A 20,802-nucleotide genomic window follows, 5' to 3' on the forward strand; every position below is an offset into this window, starting at 1 on the left:
CAATATAACAAAGAGTGAAAAATTTAAGGGGGTCTGAATACTTTCCGTACCCACTGTATATATATATATATATAAGAAAATGAAAAAGTAAAGAAAAGAGCAAAGCAAAGGGAAACAAAAGGAAAAATAAAGAAACTATTAAGTAGAAAAATGATAAAATTATTTCTTTTTTAAAGCTAGGAGGAATAATTAAGGTGACAGACTTCAGGAAAGTCCAAGAAAGTCCGAGAAATAATGAAATGAAAATGAAACAACGGCTCACCGTGGTTGGTTGTCAGCCACCCACTTGCCCAGGCTGATGAGTTTCTGGTGTCGGGCATGAATTAACAGGCTCTCTTTGCCAACCACGATACCCTGATGCCCTTTAGAGAAGTCCAGCATTCTGAAATCATTGAATAACAGCCTTAAGAGAACAAATACAGCTAAAATAGTCATGTGTGTGTAGGGCTGGACGATATGGCCAAAATTGATATCACGATATATTTCTTAATTTCGGTGAAATGAAGAGTTAAAACAAGAACAGCAATCAATTAATCATGAAGAATTACCGTAGAGCAGGCCGAAGGGCCAGAAAGCCTTGCAGTTCAAACTCCTCGGGAAGTGGAATCACTGTGAAACAAACAATCATGACTATTAACAAAAAGAAAAGAAACGTTCATAAGCAAAGATATTTCATGAGCAAATACAAGCGTGATGCAGTGCTCACTACCTGACACATTTGACACATCCTCCTCCTTAGGCTGAAAGCTGTTCAGAATGGACACCAGCCATGGCCAGATGCTGTGAGATGCCAAAGATGTGTCATCTTAACAGTATTCAACACCTCAAAATCTTGGCTCAAGCAGGATCATTTTAAAAGTCAAAAACAGACATGCCGTGCAATGGATTGTGGGTATTGTTGCTGGGATAATGCAAATTGTGGATTAAAGCGACTCAGGCTATTTAGAAACTACCACAAGTTCCCCATCAAATACAAACACATTAAAATGCTAAATCAACTAGCTTCGGTTTTGAAACTGAAATGAAACCTACATATTCAAAGTGTTCAGCACTATGGTGAAAGGAAAAAACACACAAAAAAAAAACGTTTTTCTTACTACTGTCGCTTGTCCATGGCACTTTCATTAAACACACTGGGTCGAAGCCTCAGCCAGTCCAGAGACACTTTGATGGCAGGAAGAGGGCACTCCCCCATGATCTCCTCTCGGTTCTTATTGAGTAAAGCTCGGCTTAGCATCACACCCAGGAAAGACACTAGGGAAATACATTTACATTATAGCATTGCACAAACTAGAGCTACATGTTTTATTTGCAGGATCTATCCCCACATTTTATCAGTTTTACAAAATGACATTATAATTTAGATTTTCTTCAATAGTCTCAAAACAGTATTAAGACTGCAGTTTAAAATGGTCAAGCCAGGTCATTCTAAAACCCAAGTAAATGTAATTCTGGGTTATTTTACACTTTACTCAGGGTAATAATCATGGGTAGTCAGGTCTGAAGATTTCACACTATATTTCTATATTTATTAGGTCAATAAACCAGCAAAACAACCAAAAACGTGTATAGCTAAAAGTGGTATTACACTAGCGTTGAAATATCTGGGGTTAATAAGGTTTTTTTTTTTTTTAAATGATTACTTTTATTAATCAAGGATTAATTAAATGGATGCATTCAAAAGTCAAAGTAATGGCATTTATTACATTACAAAAGGTTTACATTTAAAACAAATGCTTGTGTTTTGAACTTTATCACAGAACGCTGAAAAAAATTGTATCACGGTTTTCACAAAAAGCGGCACAACTGTTTCCGACACTGATAATAATAAGAAATGTTTCTTGAGAATATTAGAATGATTTCTGAAGGATCAAGTGACCCTGAAGAATGGAGTAACAACTGCTGAAAATTCAGCTTTGCCATCACAGGATAATATTTTAAAATATATAAAAATAGAAAACATGTATTTTAAATTGTAATAATATTCACAATATTACCACACTTTTTAAGGCCACGATATACTAAAAACGAAGTTCTTTTTTGTTCTTACGTGAGCAGCGGTATACTGTTATCGAACTATCTCGACGCTGCCCACTCTGATGAAAGCAACATTTACATGAATATGTAAATATGTGGACTATGTAAAGACGAAATGAACCCAGAGAAGAGTTCCACGTGAAAGAAAGCAGAGCCTCAGCGCACACCACCTATGACGTAATCGCCACGGACCAATGGTAGTACGAAGGTGTTTTGCAGCAAGAACGAACTTTTCCGGAAAGTTTGCTTTGGCAAGCCGTTTCGGACTCCCAAAACAAACAAAATAAAACTTTGTTTAGGCCGGATTTTGTTCAAAATGACGTCACATCAGTTCGTTCTTCGATTTCGCTTGAAGTATATCAGGGCCTTTACTGTATTTTTGATCAAATAAATAGAACCTTGTTAAAAAATAACCACCCTTAAACTTTTGAATGGTACCGAGTATCTTTCAAAATTACAAGTCGTTATGTGCTTAACCCAGAATTTAAAAAGACCATAAGACATGGCTTAAGGGCAGTGTGAAAAGAAAGACATACTGAAGAGGCCGAGGAGCTGGATCCAGCTGATCTGCTCATCCGAGCTGTAGCTGTGCTCATCTGCCTCATTGCTGAAGTCTCGTAGGTGGTGCAGTTCAAACAGGTTTATCACTGTGATGTGGACCAGCTGCTGGGAGCTGAAGGCTTTCTGCACAATCAGCCTCTGTGGAGCGAATTAGTAGGGAGATTAATGAGCATGCAAATTCAAACTAAGAAAGACTAATGAGACAGAAATCTGTCAAATAACTGCCACCTTAAGTTAATGGGGAAAAATGACAAAGTGCTACAGCTGGTGGTTTTGGCCTTACCTGGAACTGCTCCTCTAGTTTCTCTCTCAGGGTGTTCAACTTATCCAGGCTTTTGCAGAGATAAACATGGCCGTGGAACTTGATGAAGGCCTTAATAAAATCAGACACGCTCCATTTTGTTTTGACCTCATCACGGCTGTGGATTAAATAGACACAGGAGAATTAAGCACTAGTTTCATATTTACATATGATAATGTGAGCAAAAATGTATGATCCAATAAATGTAAATATTCTGACCTTTCAAGGGCCTTGGAAAGAGCTTTCTGTAGGTTGGTGGAGGCAGCAGGAAAGGGGAATTTGACAGCAATGCTCCTGCAGTAGTAGAAGATTGTTGTGAGATGGTCTCCTTTAGAGGAAGCCAGGATGGCCAATTGATTGTAAGGTTGACCTGAGAGCAGAGGGGGAAAACATCATTTTTAATTCATTCGTTTTATATATTCAAATGTCAGTTGTGGGCTTGAGAATGTGAAAACAAACCAACCATTTGAGGGAACAAGTTGAGCTGCATGTCTGTAGTACGACTCAGCCTGGCTGGTTTGGTTCCGATAACGTGCTGTGGATTGCATAAAATAAACCACAATCAATTAAATCCTCCCATGCATAGCATTCTTTCCAATTTCTATGCCTCTAAATATTTCATATTCATAAAAGCAGCTTGCTGGTGTTCTCCAGAAACTAGCTGCAAAAAAGCATCATGTCCTGAGTGAGCTCACCAATGTCTCCAAGATGGACAAGACAGTGCTGGCAGATGTAGGAACAGGAGCTGGGTTGGGGCTTCACTATGGCGCTGGTGCTGCTCTGTTTATTGCTGATGATGCCAAGCTGAGACGATTTCACACGGCAAGGCAAGTCCACATTAAACACCGTGCACAGCTCCTGCAACAGCTGAGGATCCAGAAAGAGATTTTTTAATAAAAGTAGGGCTGGACGATATGACCTAAAAACAAAACCTTGATTAATTGGACCTTTTACCTCGATTACGATTAATGAACGATTCTTTTGGGTTTTTTTTGCCCTCACAGTTCACTGACAAGGTTTGTACTGTAAATATGTCCAACTATTAAAGGTGGGATATTTTTTTTCTAATGAAAGAGTGCATTTCTTATCTTTGTGATTTTAAAATAATTGAAGGAAACAAATTCGTTATGGTTATTTGAGTATTTAGAACAATTGAAATCAAAACAAACATTGCTTGAAATGAAAAGTCTTATGAAAAAAAGTCACATTTCAGTTTTAATGTAAAAAGCAAGTTTCCTAAAAAAGTACTGGTGCTGCTCTGTTTATTGCTGATGATGCCAAGCTGAGACGATTTCACACGGCAAGGCAAGTCCACATTAAACACCGTGCACAGCTCCTGCAACAGCTGAGGATCCAGAAAGAGATTTTTTAATAAAAGTAGGGCTGGACGATATGACCTAAAAACAAAACCTTGATTAATTGGACCTTTTACCTCGATTACGATTAATGAACGATTCTTTTGGGTTTTTTTTGCCCTCACAGTTCACTGACAAGGTTTGTACTGTAAATATGTCCAACTATTAAAGGTGGGATATTTTTTTTCTAATGAAAGAGTGCATTTCTTATCTTTGTGATTTTAAAATAATTGAAGGAAACAAATTCGTTATGGTTATTTGAGTATTTAGAACAATTGAAATCAAAACAAACATTGCTTGAAATGAAAAGTCTTATGAAAAAAAGTCACATTTCAGTTTTAATGTAAAAAGCAAGTTTCCTAAAAAAGTAGAAAATAAATAACTTGTTGATGTAAATTAGTTTAAATACTGCCATATCAAAAATAGAAAATAACCAGCATCTCTTGCTAACAAAATACATATTAAATATTGTCATGTGAAAAGTAGAAAATAATAACTTGCATCTCCTTTAAACAAATATTTAAAAAAATGCCATATGCAAAAATGTAAATAGAACACTGCTGATTAAGAGCAAGTGCAGGGCTTGGACTGGTGCTGCGTGTAAAAGTTGAAATTCTCTTAACTTGACACGGCATCTTAAAAAAGCGCGCTCGTGCGAAATACTGCAAAAGACTCATGCACAGCACTCATAAACGTCTGTCTAGCGTGTTCACATAGAAAAATGATGGAAAAGTAGCACATTGGAATGGAAAAACGCATTCTGTTGTATTGGTTGCTGAAACTGTTTTTCTGCAGTGATTACATTTGAATTCCTATTGTTCGGCGTCTGAGTTATGTGACTACACACGCGGTAGTATGTTTTTATGTGGAAAGTATTAACAGGATTAAAAAAACAAAATAACCATCATGGGAAAATTACGTCGGTTAGAGGTTCTGAATTTCGGTTTCGATTAATTGTCCAGCTCTTTATAAAAGGCACTACAGCTCTGCCCTCAACAAAGAACAGCAGACTGGCATAACAATTTGTCATGTGACACAAATCTGGTCTGTGGTTGTTTCAGCCACAATCTGCTGAACAATGAGCACTGTACAATAACGAAGCTTACTTGTGTGTAGAATCCACTAGCTGCCTCAAGAAACAGGGAGAGATTGGCCTGAACTTCACTTCGATTGGGATTGGCCCTGTTCTTAGCTTGACTCTGTAGTGTGGTTATTTGATTCTTAAAAGCATGGTTCCAGCTAAAACAAAAGTGAGACAAGATGATAGTCAATCAAATATTTCCAACAAAATACACAAAATCAAGGATTTCTGCATGTCCATTATACATAGCATTAGGCCTATTATTATTGGTATTCTTACAGATCTTGTTCCACTTTCTTGTCCAGGGCGTACTCCAGGTCTGTAACCAGCATTTTCTGGTACAAGTCCTGAAGAGCCTGCCTTGATGTCCAGACCTCCGCAGCACCAAGCTTTGACTCTGCATGACACAAGGAGTGGAACATGTTAAACAGCTAACGCTGCAGCCGCACTGTAGAATGTGACTGAGTCTAACAGCGCCTTTCTGTTAATCTGGAGAAAGATCTGCACGTCTTAGTAACCACATTCAATGCCATGGTTACCAGAGTGATAGGGATAAGATGACAAATACGAAATACAGCAATAGACTCCAGGCAACCTCATACATCACATCAATAATTCTAATAATATGTGCAACTTATAACCACCGCAGTCATATTATCAATATTTTAAAGATGACACATTTGATAAACACATCTAAATACCATGCTAAGACACTAAAAGACATGTTTAAAGTCCTAACTAAATAGACTAAACTAGCACATACCTGTCATGTCAGCCTTCAGGGCCTCTGCCTGCCTGCTCAAAACAAGAAATTAATATGTTAATGAGGAGATGATTGAAGAGAGAATCATTGGGCAAGGTCTGGTGAACACAGCTCTGGAATGAACACGAAAGCATTGCAGTTCAGGGCTTCATTATTATATATTCTCAAACTCAAGTACATTTTGGACGTAATTTTTTGTATTTGTCAAGTACATAGTTCAAGTGATGAGTGAAGACATAGTATTGCCTTAAATTTGCTGCCTATGTATACTACTAATAATGGTTTAATTAACAATATTGTCAATAAGGACTTCTTGTAATGTTAGATATTTTAGTGGTCACTGGTAAGTAGACTATGTATGATTACACTACATACATAATTACATTCAGGGCTCAATTTTTTTTGTCTGCAAAAATGCGCCAATATAAATATTTAGATACTTGCCCTGTCAACATTTTCAATGCTTCAAAAATTATTTAAAATGTATAATTTATTATTTAATGGAAGTTTTATTTTAATTAAATTTTCTTCTAAAAAAAATATTAATTAAAAATAAAAATAAGTAAATTATAGGGCTGCACGATAAATCGCATGCGATATTTAACACGCATCTTCAGTAAAGCCGTTCTGTAATCAGCGGTAAATCTCCATCACGTGCGGGCTTTCACATGAAAATTAAAAATTTACACAGAGCCATTGTTCACTGACAAGCTGATAATCTATTCAATTGTAAAATAACACTGGATAGTCTTCACCGTATAAAAAGACAGACAGCAGCAGGTTTATTTAGGCTGCTGTCTCTTTAAGAACTCATGCATGTCTAGCGTGTTCACATAGAAAAATGATGGAAAAGTAGCACATTGGAATGGAAAAACGCATTCTGTTGTATTGGTTGCTGAAACTGTTTTTCTGCAGTGATTACATTTGAATTCCTATTGTTCGGCGTCTGAGTTATGTGACTACACACGCGGTAGTATGTTTTTATGTGGAAAGTATTAATAGGATTAAAAAAACAAAATAACCATCATGGGAAAATTACGTCGGTTAGAGGTTCTGAATTTCGGTTTCGATTACTTTTCGATTAATCATCCAGCCCTATGTTAAGTTGATAAAATAAACCTAAACTTTATACCTTTGTAATGGCATTTTTCTAATTGTTTTAAAAGTATGTCATCTATGTCAAATTCAAAAATGTATATTTATAAGCTCTTTAAAATTTCTAATTAAAACAATATAAGTAGTATAGTAAGACATAAGTTACCAATCATATGAAATTAGTATTAATAAAAAATTTATTTGTACTACAGAGGTGGTCTGTAATCAGCGGTAAATCTCCATCACGTGCGGGCTTTCACATGAAGCAGCATTTACTATACAGAGCCATTGTTCACTGACAAGCTGTGCAAAATATGATCGTCGTTAAATATCGCATGCAATTTATCGTGCAGCCCTAGTAAATTATATGTATATATACACAGTGTTTCCTCTAGGATTTTTTCCAGCTGTGGTGGCAGGACTATTTCCCATGGACCACGCCCCCTCCCCAGGATAGTCTTCACCGTATAAAAAGACAGACAGCAGCAGGTTTATTTAGGCTGCTGTCTCTTTAAGAACTCATGCACGCATCTAATACACTGTTACACAGGGCTCTATGCTTACTTTTCTTTTTAGGAGTGCTAGTCCTCCTAATTTAAACAATTTAGGAGCACCTTCTGATCAATAATCAGAAATTCTGATCAAAAATTAGCCTTCCTAATATGAGGTGATATTTGACTCCTTAAAGTGATTTACAGGGGCGATGAATTTATTTGAACTAAAAAAAGACAAGTAAATAGTAAACAATAAAATAAGAACAAAAATGAATGACAATCAATAGCACAAACAAAAACAATAACAAGATACCAATTAAATTAACAGCACTTTATTTTTTTCAGTTAGGTCTAACTATAATATATAGGTACTGAATTACTACAGAAACTGAATAATCTATTCAACTGTAAAATAACACTGGATAGTCTTCACCGTTGGCATGAGTGCAATTAAATTCATAAATTCATGTTGAGATTAATGTTTTAAATACAAAATTTTGAATTATTAATACCCACAATCCCGCGCTGAAATTCAAGTTCTGCTATGTGTTCTCTGCTATTTACCCGACTGTAAATGATGTGAGCGGCATCACTACAATGTCACTGAGAAGCTGCAGCTGTGGCGGGGATGATTTTTATTGTGGGCAGCCCGCCACAGCAGAATAAATGTAACGGAAACACTGCATGTATATATATATATATATATATATGTATATATATATATATATTAAGTATTGGGCGCAGAGGTTCATCCTGTCAAATCGCCAGTCTTTTAGACAACGACAGGTTCACAAGCTAAATCTACTCCCGGCGCCATATTGTCCATCACATCGTCATTGGTAGAAAACGGTCCAGACGTACACACCGGAGCGCGCTGAACTACGTCACAGACCCCGCCCCCTCGCTTTTCATAGCTTGTCCAAATCCAGACTGTGCATCGTAGCAAGGCTAAATACTTTAAAGGGTCCAAACAGTTTGACCTCTTATACTAATTTTTGTTGGCCTATCAACGGGGTAGTATAATTCTAGTGTGCTAGACTGCAAGCAATACAAACCTGCTACTGTTATGAAACGTTTCCTGCTAAGTTTTAACGTCCAATATATATTTTAAAGCACAATCTCGGTCTAAAAACGAAAAAAAGTGTGTCAAATAAAAGAATGGTACCCAGGGTTGCCAGATCTGCATAACAAAACCCAGCCCACAAATTAAACAGCCACAAAATTCTGTCCCCCTTTTCCCCAGCTGTGACGCCCCTGGTTGCAGGCATACTCAACACATTTGACAAGGATGTTTATCAAAAAGAAACCTCACCAACTTTCTTGTGTCAAATGATTTGATACCCTTGCAATATGCAGTCATGCTTCTGGTCCTTTATGTTTTGGGGGCTCTGATGGGTTTTGTGAGTAAAGAAGGACTAACAATCCCCAATGGTTGCATTTGCTTATAGAGAGAAAAAAACTGCATAGCATCTCAAATATATAATGATTTGTTAAACTGAGTTGTTTTCACCATTTGAAACATGTTTGAGAGCTTTAGAGGGCTTGTTTTGCAATTGATGAGTCACACTGTGACTATAGTGCTTCCATATTCAAATGCCTGTCATCATCAAGGATGGTGTTCGTTGTGCTGATAAACACATCACTGATGCCATGCCAAATATGTGAGGAAAAATGTTAAATCTAATCATTTAAAATACTTCAACTAAGGCTGAACTAAGAAAAAATGGCATTGGTTCAAAACTGCACACAAGTGTAAATTTCTATACTTGCCATCAACTAATTAATTACATTTATTCATTGACTGTAGCAGACGCTATTATCCAAAGCGACTTACAGATGCGAATAATACAAGCAGAAGTGATTAATCCAAGCAGCTCTGTTCAGCAGCTGAACTTTTAATTACATTTGCATAATATATTGGACAGCATTTACTGCGGGCTAGTTATGATTGGTTTGAGAATAGTCTAAGAGAGACAAATCCAGTGAGGCTCTGTTCAAATTGATCCATGATTCACACCTTGCAGCCGTAGGACCTTTTGTTTGAGACAGAGGCAGCCAGTGTTAATGAGGGCCACTGGCTTGCCTCTCTTGACTGCTTGTCTGCACGTGTGTATTGAATGTATTTTTAGTGTTGACAAACATGGGGTGCAAATGGGGTCTACCCACAGGGGATACCAATCTGCTGCACACTCTAAAAAAAGTCAGTAAAAACAAGGCACAACGTGTTAAAGGAATTTTCCATATTGATTTTTCACAGGTGTTTTACTGTATTTTGAATTATGCATTGTTGTGTTTTAGGGTCAAAGGATATGTCTGTAAACTTAACAGCTAATGTCCTGGTAGAAAATGAACACACCTTTTCCGTTTTTCTTCAGACATTTTCTTACAATGTACTGACATTGATAAATTATCTTTTTTTTTTTTGTAGTTGTGTGGGATGACTGCATGATTATAAAAGGAAAGCTGTGCAGCTGTTCAGAAACACCTGTTTGTGTCCATTTTTGGCATACAGTCTTATATGTGTCTCACCCAATTATGGGCCTCTGCTAATATTTTTGTTCATTTTTGGAATTTTCTGGCTTTTAGGCAACACTCTCAGTTTGATTCTGTGACACTTTTAGTTAATCTAAAAGTATTTTCAAACAGCTATTTGGCCTTTATCTAGATGTAAAGCTGTGCAATAACAATAATCACATTTAAATATATTTTCACCTGGAAAAGCACATATTTATATTATAACATATTAATTTATTAATTAAATAAACAAAATACAATTATTTATTAATTTGTTACTATTTATTTATTTTATTTATTTAGTCATTTATCAGACTATTATATTATATTATATTATATTATATTATATATTTATTTACTACAAACCAAAACCCTGATTTGTGTGGTTTTGTTATTTGTGGGATAAACATAATGCAATGAAATCAAAGGGAAATTCATAAAGGATTAATAATGCAATTTTGTGGTCCAATTAATCAATTTTGCATACATTTATAAATAAATCAATTGTACATTATACATATTATTTCCTTTTTTAAATTAATATTAATTTATTTATAATGCATCTGCAATAACAAACTCTGATTTGTGTGATTTTGTAATTTTATAGAAATAAACATAATGCAATGAAACCAAAATCAAAAATCATGTTTAATGGGGAGTAGGGTTGCAAGTACAATTGCAAACGTCTCTAGATGTCTGTGAAAAAAATAGCCTATACAAAACAATTTTTTGCAGTAATTTTATTCATTTATTTTCTGATCTGTCATATGATCTTTTGATATCTGAACATGTTTGTAATGTAAAGTGACCACTAAAATAAGAAGCACTAAAAGAATCGGAATCGTTAAGAGGAGTCATTAAGATGAATCGGAACTGAAAGCCATGTTCCTTTAAGTGCGCAGGGCTGGATCACAGTGACGCTCTGTCTCTCGCGCCTGCCGCAGCCTAATGAACCTCGCCTCTTGCTGCGGTCTCACAACAAAACAAAAGGCCTTAAAATCCGCGACATATGTTAAAAACGATAGATCACCACAACCAAAATGACGGAGACCACTAAAACGCATGCCATTTTGCTGTCATGTGGAAGTTTCAACCCCATCACGAAGGGACACATTCATATGTTCGGTGAGTATTTCGCCTATTCTGGATGGAGTGGATGCGCGAGCTGATTTTTAATTCAGCCTTTCTGTTGAATGTGTATGTAAAAGGATTCACGGTGACCGTGATGCTTTCAGACATCGTGATGTCACGCTTGATGATCGATTAGATGTTTCTGTAATAAATTCTTATTGTCGTTCGCTGTCCAAAGCGAAGGTGCTGAAATGGGCGACGGCCTCAAAACCCTGAATGATCAAATCATCTCTCGGTTCAGACGATGGTGCTGCGCAGCCGCAGGTTTAGCAAAGAAATCTCTATATTCATCCACTGTTTTGCGGACGCAAGCAATATAAAACTATGATTTATGATATTTCAACATAATTAATCATTACTTCTGCGAATGATACTTGGCATGCTAGAGCGCTAATGTGAAGACAAATAACAATCACCACTGTACATTTAACGTAATGTGATATGAATATGCACGTTGAAACTCTACTTTATTTACCGACCTTCTTGCGGCATCTAGGACATTAAGGAGTTTTTGATATTAATTTAGGCCTATGGCAAGTGAAATATATTTAGGGCTAGGTTTAATACATGCATTTAAATGTTTGCATCCTTTTAACGTCTCAAAATAATTTGTCATGTTGATTTTAGACGTTTTCAGAGATTCAACTTGACTTTCTTCTTTGTTCTTAATAGTCCAAAGTGGTTGAGATTGTAATGAATGTGTCACTATTAGTTTCAGTCATTAGTCTTCATTTTACTTTAAAAGAAGGCAGTTATTAAACATTCAGTTCAAAATTTCAATTCAGCATTGGGATGAATGTTTTATACCTTTATACCACAAGAAAATATATTGGACAGATATATGTGAAAGCATGAAAACCAGTAAAAATATTATTTTATAATTAAAATTATTAGGGCAGAAAGTCACTGCTCCATAAACATGTATGCCCAAAACCAAAAGACTTTTAATAAGGCCACCCTGTGTAGTTAAAAGTAAAATGACCACATTAATGATCCTGTATATAGTCTGTTAAGCCCTTATGTTCCATTTGGGGAGCCCTGGGGTATTTCTCAGAAATAATTAGTTTAATACTTCATGACTTCAAAATTATAAACAAAATTTCAGCTTGATTTATCCTCCAACAAATACTGATATGTTACCCATGTTTTAGGTGTAAACATTAATAAATGCAATGCATTTTCACAAGTTGTTTCACGTGTTCTTTTTCTCAGTACACTACTGTCTGATGTTTATTTTGATTTGTTTCATTGTGTTTTCTATAATGACAGAATATTGACAGAATGTTAAGAATTTGTTGGAAAAATGCATATCTACTTTGTGATAAAACTTTGCCTATGGGTTTGATTAGGTCAGAGGAATGTATTAAACAAATGTGAATTTGCATATTAAAAAAAAAGTCAAGTAAATCTCAAAAGAACACAAGGGTTTACTGAAAATATGCATTTATACCATCATACTGTATGTGATAGAAACTTGAGTGCATGTGGGAAAGGAAAAGACACTCAGAGAGAGAGAGATTTCTTCCACTGGCTCGTCCATCTCCACATTTCAGTGTGCCAATAAATATACCAGGGGAAAAAAACTTAGGAGCTTTGTAGTTTCCTTAATTCAGTTACTGCAGCTGTATTTCTCAGAGCATAAGCAAGATGAGGAGTACCACCGCCACAGTTTGATCAATACATTTCCACTGTTTTTCCCTTGAAGCAAAAGCATCTGCGTGTCCATGACGTAATTTTTAAGCCTTCTTCTCCTACTGCATGCCTTTGCATATATTGAGGTACAAAAATAAGAACGGGGTTTGTGGCTTATTCTGAGCAATGCTTCTGACGGAGATCAGTGGTATGATGCAGGCTATGCTGAACCGCTTGGATATCTGATACCACTAAAAATATGATTAAAAAATACATTTAAATGCTAGCATTTCATTTATTAAGTATTGAATATCTTGGTTTGTGTAGCCTCTGCTTTTCGATGTGGCCTCGTTTTTCCTTTCTTTGTAGTTTGTTTTGCACACAAGAGGTATTTTCTTAGGAGATTTGTTCAGATTATTTCATTTTATGTCTGCCTCATATTCCCCAGCAGGAGATCTTGTTTCTGACATTCACTTCTGTCAATATTTTCATGGGGCTGGGGGTGTGAGGTTACAGTATATTAGACAGATGAAGCAGTGTGCTTACATTGTGAGAGGAATCAGATATCAGTCATCAAAGTTAAAACAGAGGTGCTGTCCTCACATAAAAGTTGTTTCACTTTTTTATGTCTCTAAGAGAATTGCTTTCATCCAGACTACCTTTATAACATGGCATATAGTGTGTTACAGAAAACAAAAAATGCTCATGAGATAATAAGGAAACCTGTTTGGTTTGCAGAAAAAGCCAGAGAGTACCTACACAAGACTGGACGCTTCATTGTGATTGGGGGTATCATCTCACCTGTACATGATTCCTATGGCAAATCGGTAAGAGAATCCGTTCGTTTAAAGGTCTAAAGGTATTTTATTATTAAGTGATATCACAGAAAGAGAGTGCTATTGATTTTTATATTGTAGATAATCACATCTGTGATGTTGAGACCAACGTCGTGTGTAGAATTGCAGTTCAGTAACTTACATTTTTAGATAGATATATTACCAGTTGCTTTGCCTATTTTTGCTTTGCCATCTGACACAGCTCCAAACAAAGTCACGGCAGAACCGTTGCGCATCTTATTGGTGTTCCTGAATGAATCAGTGTTTTTGGACGAACTGTTTTAGGTAATGATTCAGTGACTTACTCATAAAGACACTTATTTTGTTCCTAAATGAATCAAAATTTTTGAATGAATTGGTTAAGTAAATGATTCCATGACTCGATCATCATTCATAAGAAAGTCACTTGACGCCATCTACTGGTGTATCTATGTAACCTGCAAAAAGAGTCAAGAAATCCACATACAAACAGTGGACTGTTATATCAGTAGTCTGTTAAGGTGCAGTCAAATTAATGAAATTTTGCGGTCAAAATAGGTTGATTATGTAACACAACTCACATATAAGTCACTTTTTTTGTGTGTGACCAACTTGAACCTGTTGCGAAATCTGTGGGGAAATCTTTCCCCCTCAGATTCCAGGTTGCATGGATTCCTACTGAACTGCATTGCCGAACAATGGTTTTAATCTGAATTATACGAATCATCTCTAATATTATTAACAGAACTCTGAATTAAAAAGAACTTTGGCCTAGTTTTCTTCTCTCTTAGCAACAAAATATGAATAATAAATGCTTTAGAAAGCAGGATTCAGTCGATTCCAACTTAAATCCTTTGTGATGGGAGAGGTATAACACATGTGAAAGAAACAATTTTAGAAATCATTGTTTTGAACTCTGATTATCTAAAAAAGGCAAATGTTTGAATAATGGCTTTTCTGTTGATCAAATAGGTTTTCCTTCTTTCGACAAGCAGATGTAAACCAAAGAATATTATTTGAAGTTTAGATATTCTCATTATTGGTAGGTGGATGCCTAGAGGACTCACTTTTTCTTGTTTTGGTTTCTTTTCTGCTTGTCTAGGGCCTTGTCTCAAGCAGACATCGTCTCACCATGTGTCAGCTGGCAGTTCAGTCTTCTGATTGGATCAGGTAACTGTCAATTAGACAGAATGTAGCTCGGCAACACCCTCATAAGAATGTTATGCAGCACTTAGCCTTGAGTTATATAGATGATGGATATATATTGTAGAATGGACATAAAATGTTTGATGGATTAATGGTCTTCTGCAGAGTGGATCCTTGGGAGTGCTACCAGGACACCTGGCAGACCACTTGCAGCGTTTTGGAGCATCACCGAGACCTAATGAAGGTTAGTCCAAAATTTGGTCTGAAATTAGGCTACCAAATTTTTACTTGTACTCAATCTTGTCTTGTTGCTCTGCAGAGAGTCACAGGATGCATTTTGTCCAACGTCAACACACCTTCTACAACCCCTGTGATTGGTCAGCCCCAAAATGGGACTTCTACTATTTATCAAAACACAGCCAACAAGTCTGTGGCTAGTAAGTGATTTTTTAAATGCTCCGATGTTTATGTTTGGTGTTCTGGAGAACAGGCTTTTCATGATTGACTGATGTCTCTTTTTCTCCAGTTAAGCTTTGGGGAAAGATGAGCGAAAGCCTGGGTAAAATTTGCTGTGTTCGCCCACACATGGAACGTTATACCTTTGTTGGTAAGTTGGTATATTCATGCACAGTATGTAATACATATTAATTTTGTAACTGATTAGTCGACTAGTCTAACAAACCCCCAGAAGACAGTCAAAAACTATGCAAGTTTGTTTCCGTCATTGGATAAAAAAATTTAAATGGTAATTGTAACTTGTAACACAATACTGAGTTTATATCTTGCAAAAAAAACTCTTGCGTCGGCGCCAATAGCCTAGTGGGTAGTGCGCCGACATATAGTGCCGTTGCGCTCCGGGCGTCCCGAGTTCGGGTCCAGGCTCGTGGACCTTTTCCAATCCCGCCCCCTCTCTCTCTCCTACTTCGAAAAAAAAAAAAAAAAACTCTTGCGAGAAAAAAGTATGAATTTTTAGATGAAAGGTTGCAATTACCCTTTTTATTTTTATTACAGGACAGAAACAAAAAACTGAAGAATAATTGCGAGATGTAAACTCAAAATTCAGAGAAAAAAAATCTGTGTATATATATATATATATATATATATATATATATACAGTATATATATATATATATATATAGTTTAAATCTCGCAATATATAAATTTTCAGTTTATATCTTGCAATTCAAAAAGTCTGAATTGTGAGATAAATAGTCACAATTACCTTTTTAATTGTTTTATTCCGTAGAAGAAAAAGGCTTTCATATTTCATTTAATTTTTACAATGGCTGAAAAATTGCTTAAAAATTGTAACTGCATATATTACATGACATGCAAATTAATTAATCACATTGATCACAATAAATCACAGATGAATATTTGTTAAAAAGCCCTCAGATCATTCAAGTCAGTTTATTTAATTTTTGTGTTCATTTTTTATTGCATTATTTTTTAATATTTCATCACAACTTAATGCATTAAATTAACCACCCCAGACTTTCAGTCTTGTAAATTTAATGTCACCACTTCAACCCATTTCAATTTGTGAAATAAAAATGTGGAGAAAAAAGGGTCTGCAACAGATATGCCACAGCCTTGTGGTTGGGTTCATGTAGAAATCACATAATTGCATATAATTATTTTGAATTATTCATACGCTTCACAAAGGATATGTGTATCAATTTTACATGACTCTGGTGACTTCCTTATGAGTCAGTCATCACTGTGACCTCCCATGCCTTTGTTTTTGTTTTTTTTCTGAACAGACGAAAATGCCAACCTTGGTACTGCAATGCGCTACGAGGAAATTGGTGAGACGATGTGATTTTCCTGTGGCTTTTGGTTTTCAAATCAGTCCTTACTTGTCACTTTGAGTCATCGTCAGAAAATACTGAGTTTGACCAGGGACAGAAATAAACTCACTGTGTATTTCTCCTCAGGAAAATAGAACATCAAATAAGACAAAGAAAGACAAACGACTGTCAGAAAAATAGACAAAACAGTAGAAATCATTCTATAAGTCATGAAATGTGGTGGTGTTTGTCTGTATACTGTGAAGAAGGCATCAGTGTGCTGTGTAGTGCCTCATTCTTCCTCCTCATGGGAAAAATGTGACTTGTTTTTTTGTTTTTTAAATCTTCTCAAAGTTGTTATGTTTACCCCCACAGCAAAGGAAAACCATCTCATTACTGTGTCTTGTGTTTTTTTATGGTGTGATGTGTAACTGTGATTGTGGTTTGTTCAGAGTTGCGTATCCTGCTCCTTTGTGGCAGTGATCTCCTGGAATCTTTCTGCATCCCCGGCTTATGGAAAGAAAGTAATGTAAGATATAATTCCTTCTTTCTTTCCCTGTGTTTCTTACTCATAAATGGCTAAATATTTTATCAAATATTCTAGCACACAGTTTGTATGTTTGCCTAAATTAAGCAATATCTCAAGTAATCACATCCTTGTTTATATTCAGATCGGTGACGTGCAGTTGTGAATATGATATATTGCTATTGCTTTTATTCAACAGTTCAATAAACAGTTAGTTAATATTGAGCAACGTACACTGTAGACACAACATTGACGGTTGTCTGTTTTGCTCCACCAATGAAATGGTTCCAAACGAAGCGAAAGCAGAATCAAGCATTGAGCATTTCCAAGCAACACAGTTTTTTTTTGTTTTTTTTAACAAATCTTTTAAGTGAACAATTCAGTGACTCAATCATAAAGATAATCACTTGCCCTTAGTCTGAAATCGCCCCCTATACCCTTAAATAGGGCACTATTTGAGGGGACAGCCATTGTTAGTGGTGTCCGAAACCTTAGTGGACATTATCGAGTGCACTCATTCAATCCCACAATGCACAGCAATAACGAGTGCAACTGATGTATGCTCAATGGCTAGAGAATACCTGCACTGAATCAACAGTGCAATACAATGCAGGTATAAATTCATTATAAATTAATTATTTAATTGTTTAATTAGGGTTTATACATAATTTCCATGACAGAGTTCAAGATAAATCCTTTCATCTTACAACTGGAGCTGCCAGTTTGCCAGTTTCAAATGATTATTAAACAGCAAACACAAACTATGTGAACAGTGCACTAAGTGTCTGAATTCACTCACTCGTTTTCATTCACTCCTTCAAGTGAACTGTATTAGTGGCCTAATAGGGGGCGATTTCGGATTCAGTCTTGATTTGTACCTTAATCAATCTGTGTTTTTGAACAAATCTTTTAAGTGAATTGATGAATTCAGAGCAGCATACTACTTGTACTAATTCTGCCATAGAAAGATTAGTAGTTGTAGAATGCTAGCATGCGGTTGGAATTGTTTGAGTCAAGATATTTGTCACTTGTTTCCACCTACTGGTGGTACATTGTAACCTGCTTAAAGAATCACTGATTATTTCCACACTACTAAACAGTTTTTTTATATTTTGAGTTAGTTTTTATTTTTATGTTTTCTGTTTAATTTTTGTTAATTTTACGTTTTAGTTATTGTGTTGTGTAGTTTTTGTCATTTTTATTAGTGTTTCTTAAAAATATGTCTATACAGTTTTTATTAATTTTATTTTAGTTTAGTTTGAGTTATTTTAATATGTATGAGTTATTACAACTAACTGAAATAAAATAAGGTTATTTTTATGTTTTATTTTATTTGAGTTGTTTTAAATATTTTGTGCAAGTAATAATTGTTTATGGTTTTAGTTTTTTGCTACTGATTATACTATTGTAATAATGTTTGTATAAAAATGATAAATATAATGTGACAGTCATTAAATTTTGATGCAAAGTATGGATTAAGGAAATTGTAATCAACTTGAAACTTCACAAATACTTTTTTTTTTTCAGAATAACATGCATTGATGAATTTTAGGAACATATATTAATAAAGAAAATAGCATCAGTTTTGATTGATCAATTATAGCACTAACAATGTATCTTTAGCATGTGTTGTTAAACTAAGTATGTGATTATTATATTCTTCTAGATGGAAGTGATTGTGGGGGATTTTGGGATAGTGGTGGTTCCTCGGGATGGAGCTGACACAGAAAGGATAATGAACCATTCATCTGTGCTCCGAAAGCATAAGGTATTATTTGGGGTACAACCTTTTAGCTTTGCTTCTGTAGTTATTATTATTTGCAACTGAAGACATGTTTCACAGCAACTGTGTTTTACTACACAGTAAATGCATGCCGTGTAGAGCGTGTTTGCTGTTTTGTGATGTTAATACTGCTTTGGTTTTCCTCTCACAGGACAATATAATCGTGGTAAAGGATGAAATCGATCACCCGATGTCAGTCGTCAGTTCCACCAAGAGCAGGTGCGTGTTCTCGCCGTCTCCGCATAATTCATCTCTCCGTTCTGCACCGCAACCTTCTGCTTTTCTCCTCACCAGACTGGCTCTTCAGCACGGCGACGGTCACGTGGTGGATTACCTGAGCCAGCCCGTCATCGACTACATCCTGCAGAGTCAGCTCTACATCAATGCTTCTGGATAGGGTGGGGAAGTCCACTTCCGAGCCGTCAGTCATCCCTGTCTGTCTCTCTGTGTGTAATCTAGAGTAAAATCCTCCTGTGCTACCACTGCTTTTCCATGTAGAGGAGCATTAATCTGTCCTCCCCTCTTACTCGTGTCTCATTGGGATGTACAGCACTGTGCCTGAGGGATCTGCTCCACCAATCAGCTTTAAGGGACAGGGTGGGCTTAGGTGCCCAATAGGAGGAAGAGGAGAGAGCCTCGCTAACACTATGACAGGAAAAGAGAGTGTTTTTGATTGAATTAGATAATTCATTGCCTGCTATAATGTCGGTCTTTGCTGTTGATTTAATACTCTCTGTACTTGTAGTTGCATGCCTAAGGGTTTTCTTTCAGCGCATGAGGGTTTAAAATACCACGTAGACCGTAGTCTGTGGTTACAGTGTTTGCAAAAAAACTGTGCTTTGACTCATCTCACCTCTAAATATATTTTCTACTCATCAATCAACTGTATGTACAGAGAACATCTCATATACTGTATTATGGCTCAGTGTTTTGTCTTCAATGTGCATTCATGTATACGTGGAGTATTGCTTGCACATTAAAGAATGCGATTTCATTTACTTTGCTTTCGTGCGCATTTACTTCTCACAGAGCTCCTTTGCTCAACATTAACATGCTAACATGCCACGGATGTGGTGTCTAGTAAAGCCGGTCACTGCCTGTGCATCAAACCATTCGTTTCAGGATGAGATTCCTTGCACTTTCGCTTGTTTTGTGAAGAGACCACGCTGAGATCGTTCGAGTTTTCTGTTCATATTAGACAAGGACAAAAAAAAATTCTATGCTTTTAAACTCTTTTTAAAGCCGTTTGATGGTTGGAACATCCTTTAAATGATTAGAATAATATTTGAGCTGCTGCACATCTAATACAACCTTTATAAATGAATCAAAGTGTATTTGATGTGAACAATAACAGATTCAGCAAATTATGTATATTGTGCATAATTGATTTTGAGCGGCTTTGCGAGTTTATGGGAGGCTCCGGCCTTACGATATGAAGATCGATCTTCAATATATTTCAATATATTTCTGTGATTATTGTTTTTCATATGATAATGCTTTATAAGTCTCCAGTTAAACATGATGATTAATTTTGATCATTTTGAAACTTTATTAGATATTCCTTGTGTGAAAGTGAAAAAGTGACGTGACATGTGGCCAAGTATGGTGACCCATACTTGGCCCACTCTAACCATTAGGCCACGACTTCCAAAAACCACTTAACCACTTCATACCCAGCGTTTACTAGGTTTACTGTACCTCATATGCTGTTGGTTATGTTCATTGTCACAGACATTAAAGGAGAAATATAACACGCCCATTTCATATTTTGAATGGAT

General features: G+C 36.0%; 2 protein-coding genes across 2 annotated transcripts in view; one reads left to right on the top strand and one right to left on the bottom strand.

Moving 5' to 3' along the window:
* LOC107678926 (protein SMG7-like) overlaps positions 1 to 6,279 on the bottom strand; it is an 18,154-nt gene extending 11,875 nt beyond the window's left edge. Inside the window, exons 1-13 of the mRNA XM_016474327.1 lie at positions 6,099 to 6,279; positions 5,615 to 5,732; positions 5,361 to 5,493; positions 4,150 to 4,244; positions 3,595 to 3,671; positions 3,363 to 3,434; positions 3,119 to 3,269; positions 2,882 to 3,017; positions 2,574 to 2,736; positions 1,098 to 1,254; positions 710 to 780; positions 549 to 609; positions 263 to 382 (exon numbers count right to left, since the gene is read on the bottom strand). Of these exons, the coding sequence (XP_016329813.1) occupies positions 263 to 382; positions 549 to 609; positions 710 to 780; positions 1,098 to 1,254; positions 2,574 to 2,736; positions 2,882 to 3,017; positions 3,119 to 3,269; positions 3,363 to 3,434; positions 3,595 to 3,671; positions 4,150 to 4,244; positions 5,361 to 5,493; positions 5,615 to 5,732; positions 6,099 to 6,105 (1,361 nt within the window). The 5' untranslated portion in view covers positions 6,106 to 6,279. The remainder of the gene's footprint in view (positions 1 to 262; positions 383 to 548; positions 610 to 709; positions 781 to 1,097; positions 1,255 to 2,573; positions 2,737 to 2,881; positions 3,018 to 3,118; positions 3,270 to 3,362; positions 3,435 to 3,594; positions 3,672 to 4,149; positions 4,245 to 5,360; positions 5,494 to 5,614; positions 5,733 to 6,098) is intronic.
* A 4,829-nt stretch (positions 6,280 to 11,108) lies between these two features.
* On the top strand, positions 11,109 to 20,189 carry LOC107678925 (nicotinamide/nicotinic acid mononucleotide adenylyltransferase 2-like). The gene is made up of 11 exons (XM_016474326.1): positions 11,109 to 11,326; positions 13,703 to 13,791; positions 14,882 to 14,949; positions 15,091 to 15,169; positions 15,245 to 15,362; positions 15,452 to 15,532; positions 16,689 to 16,733; positions 17,168 to 17,244; positions 18,908 to 19,009; positions 19,176 to 19,243; positions 19,319 to 20,189. Exons 1-11 carry the CDS (start codon positions 11,242 to 11,244, stop codon positions 19,419 to 19,421), a joined length of 915 nt encoding a protein of 304 aa, XP_016329812.1. The 5' UTR covers positions 11,109 to 11,241; the 3' UTR covers positions 19,422 to 20,189.
* Positions 20,190 to 20,802: the final 613 nt, after the last annotated feature.

This window comes from Sinocyclocheilus anshuiensis, unplaced genomic scaffold (assembly GCF_001515605.1).
Source record: "Sinocyclocheilus anshuiensis isolate Anshui unplaced genomic scaffold, SAMN03320099.WGS_v1.1 scaffold1576, whole genome shotgun sequence".
Taxonomy (NCBI): Eukaryota; Metazoa; Chordata; class Actinopteri; order Cypriniformes; family Cyprinidae; genus Sinocyclocheilus; species Sinocyclocheilus anshuiensis.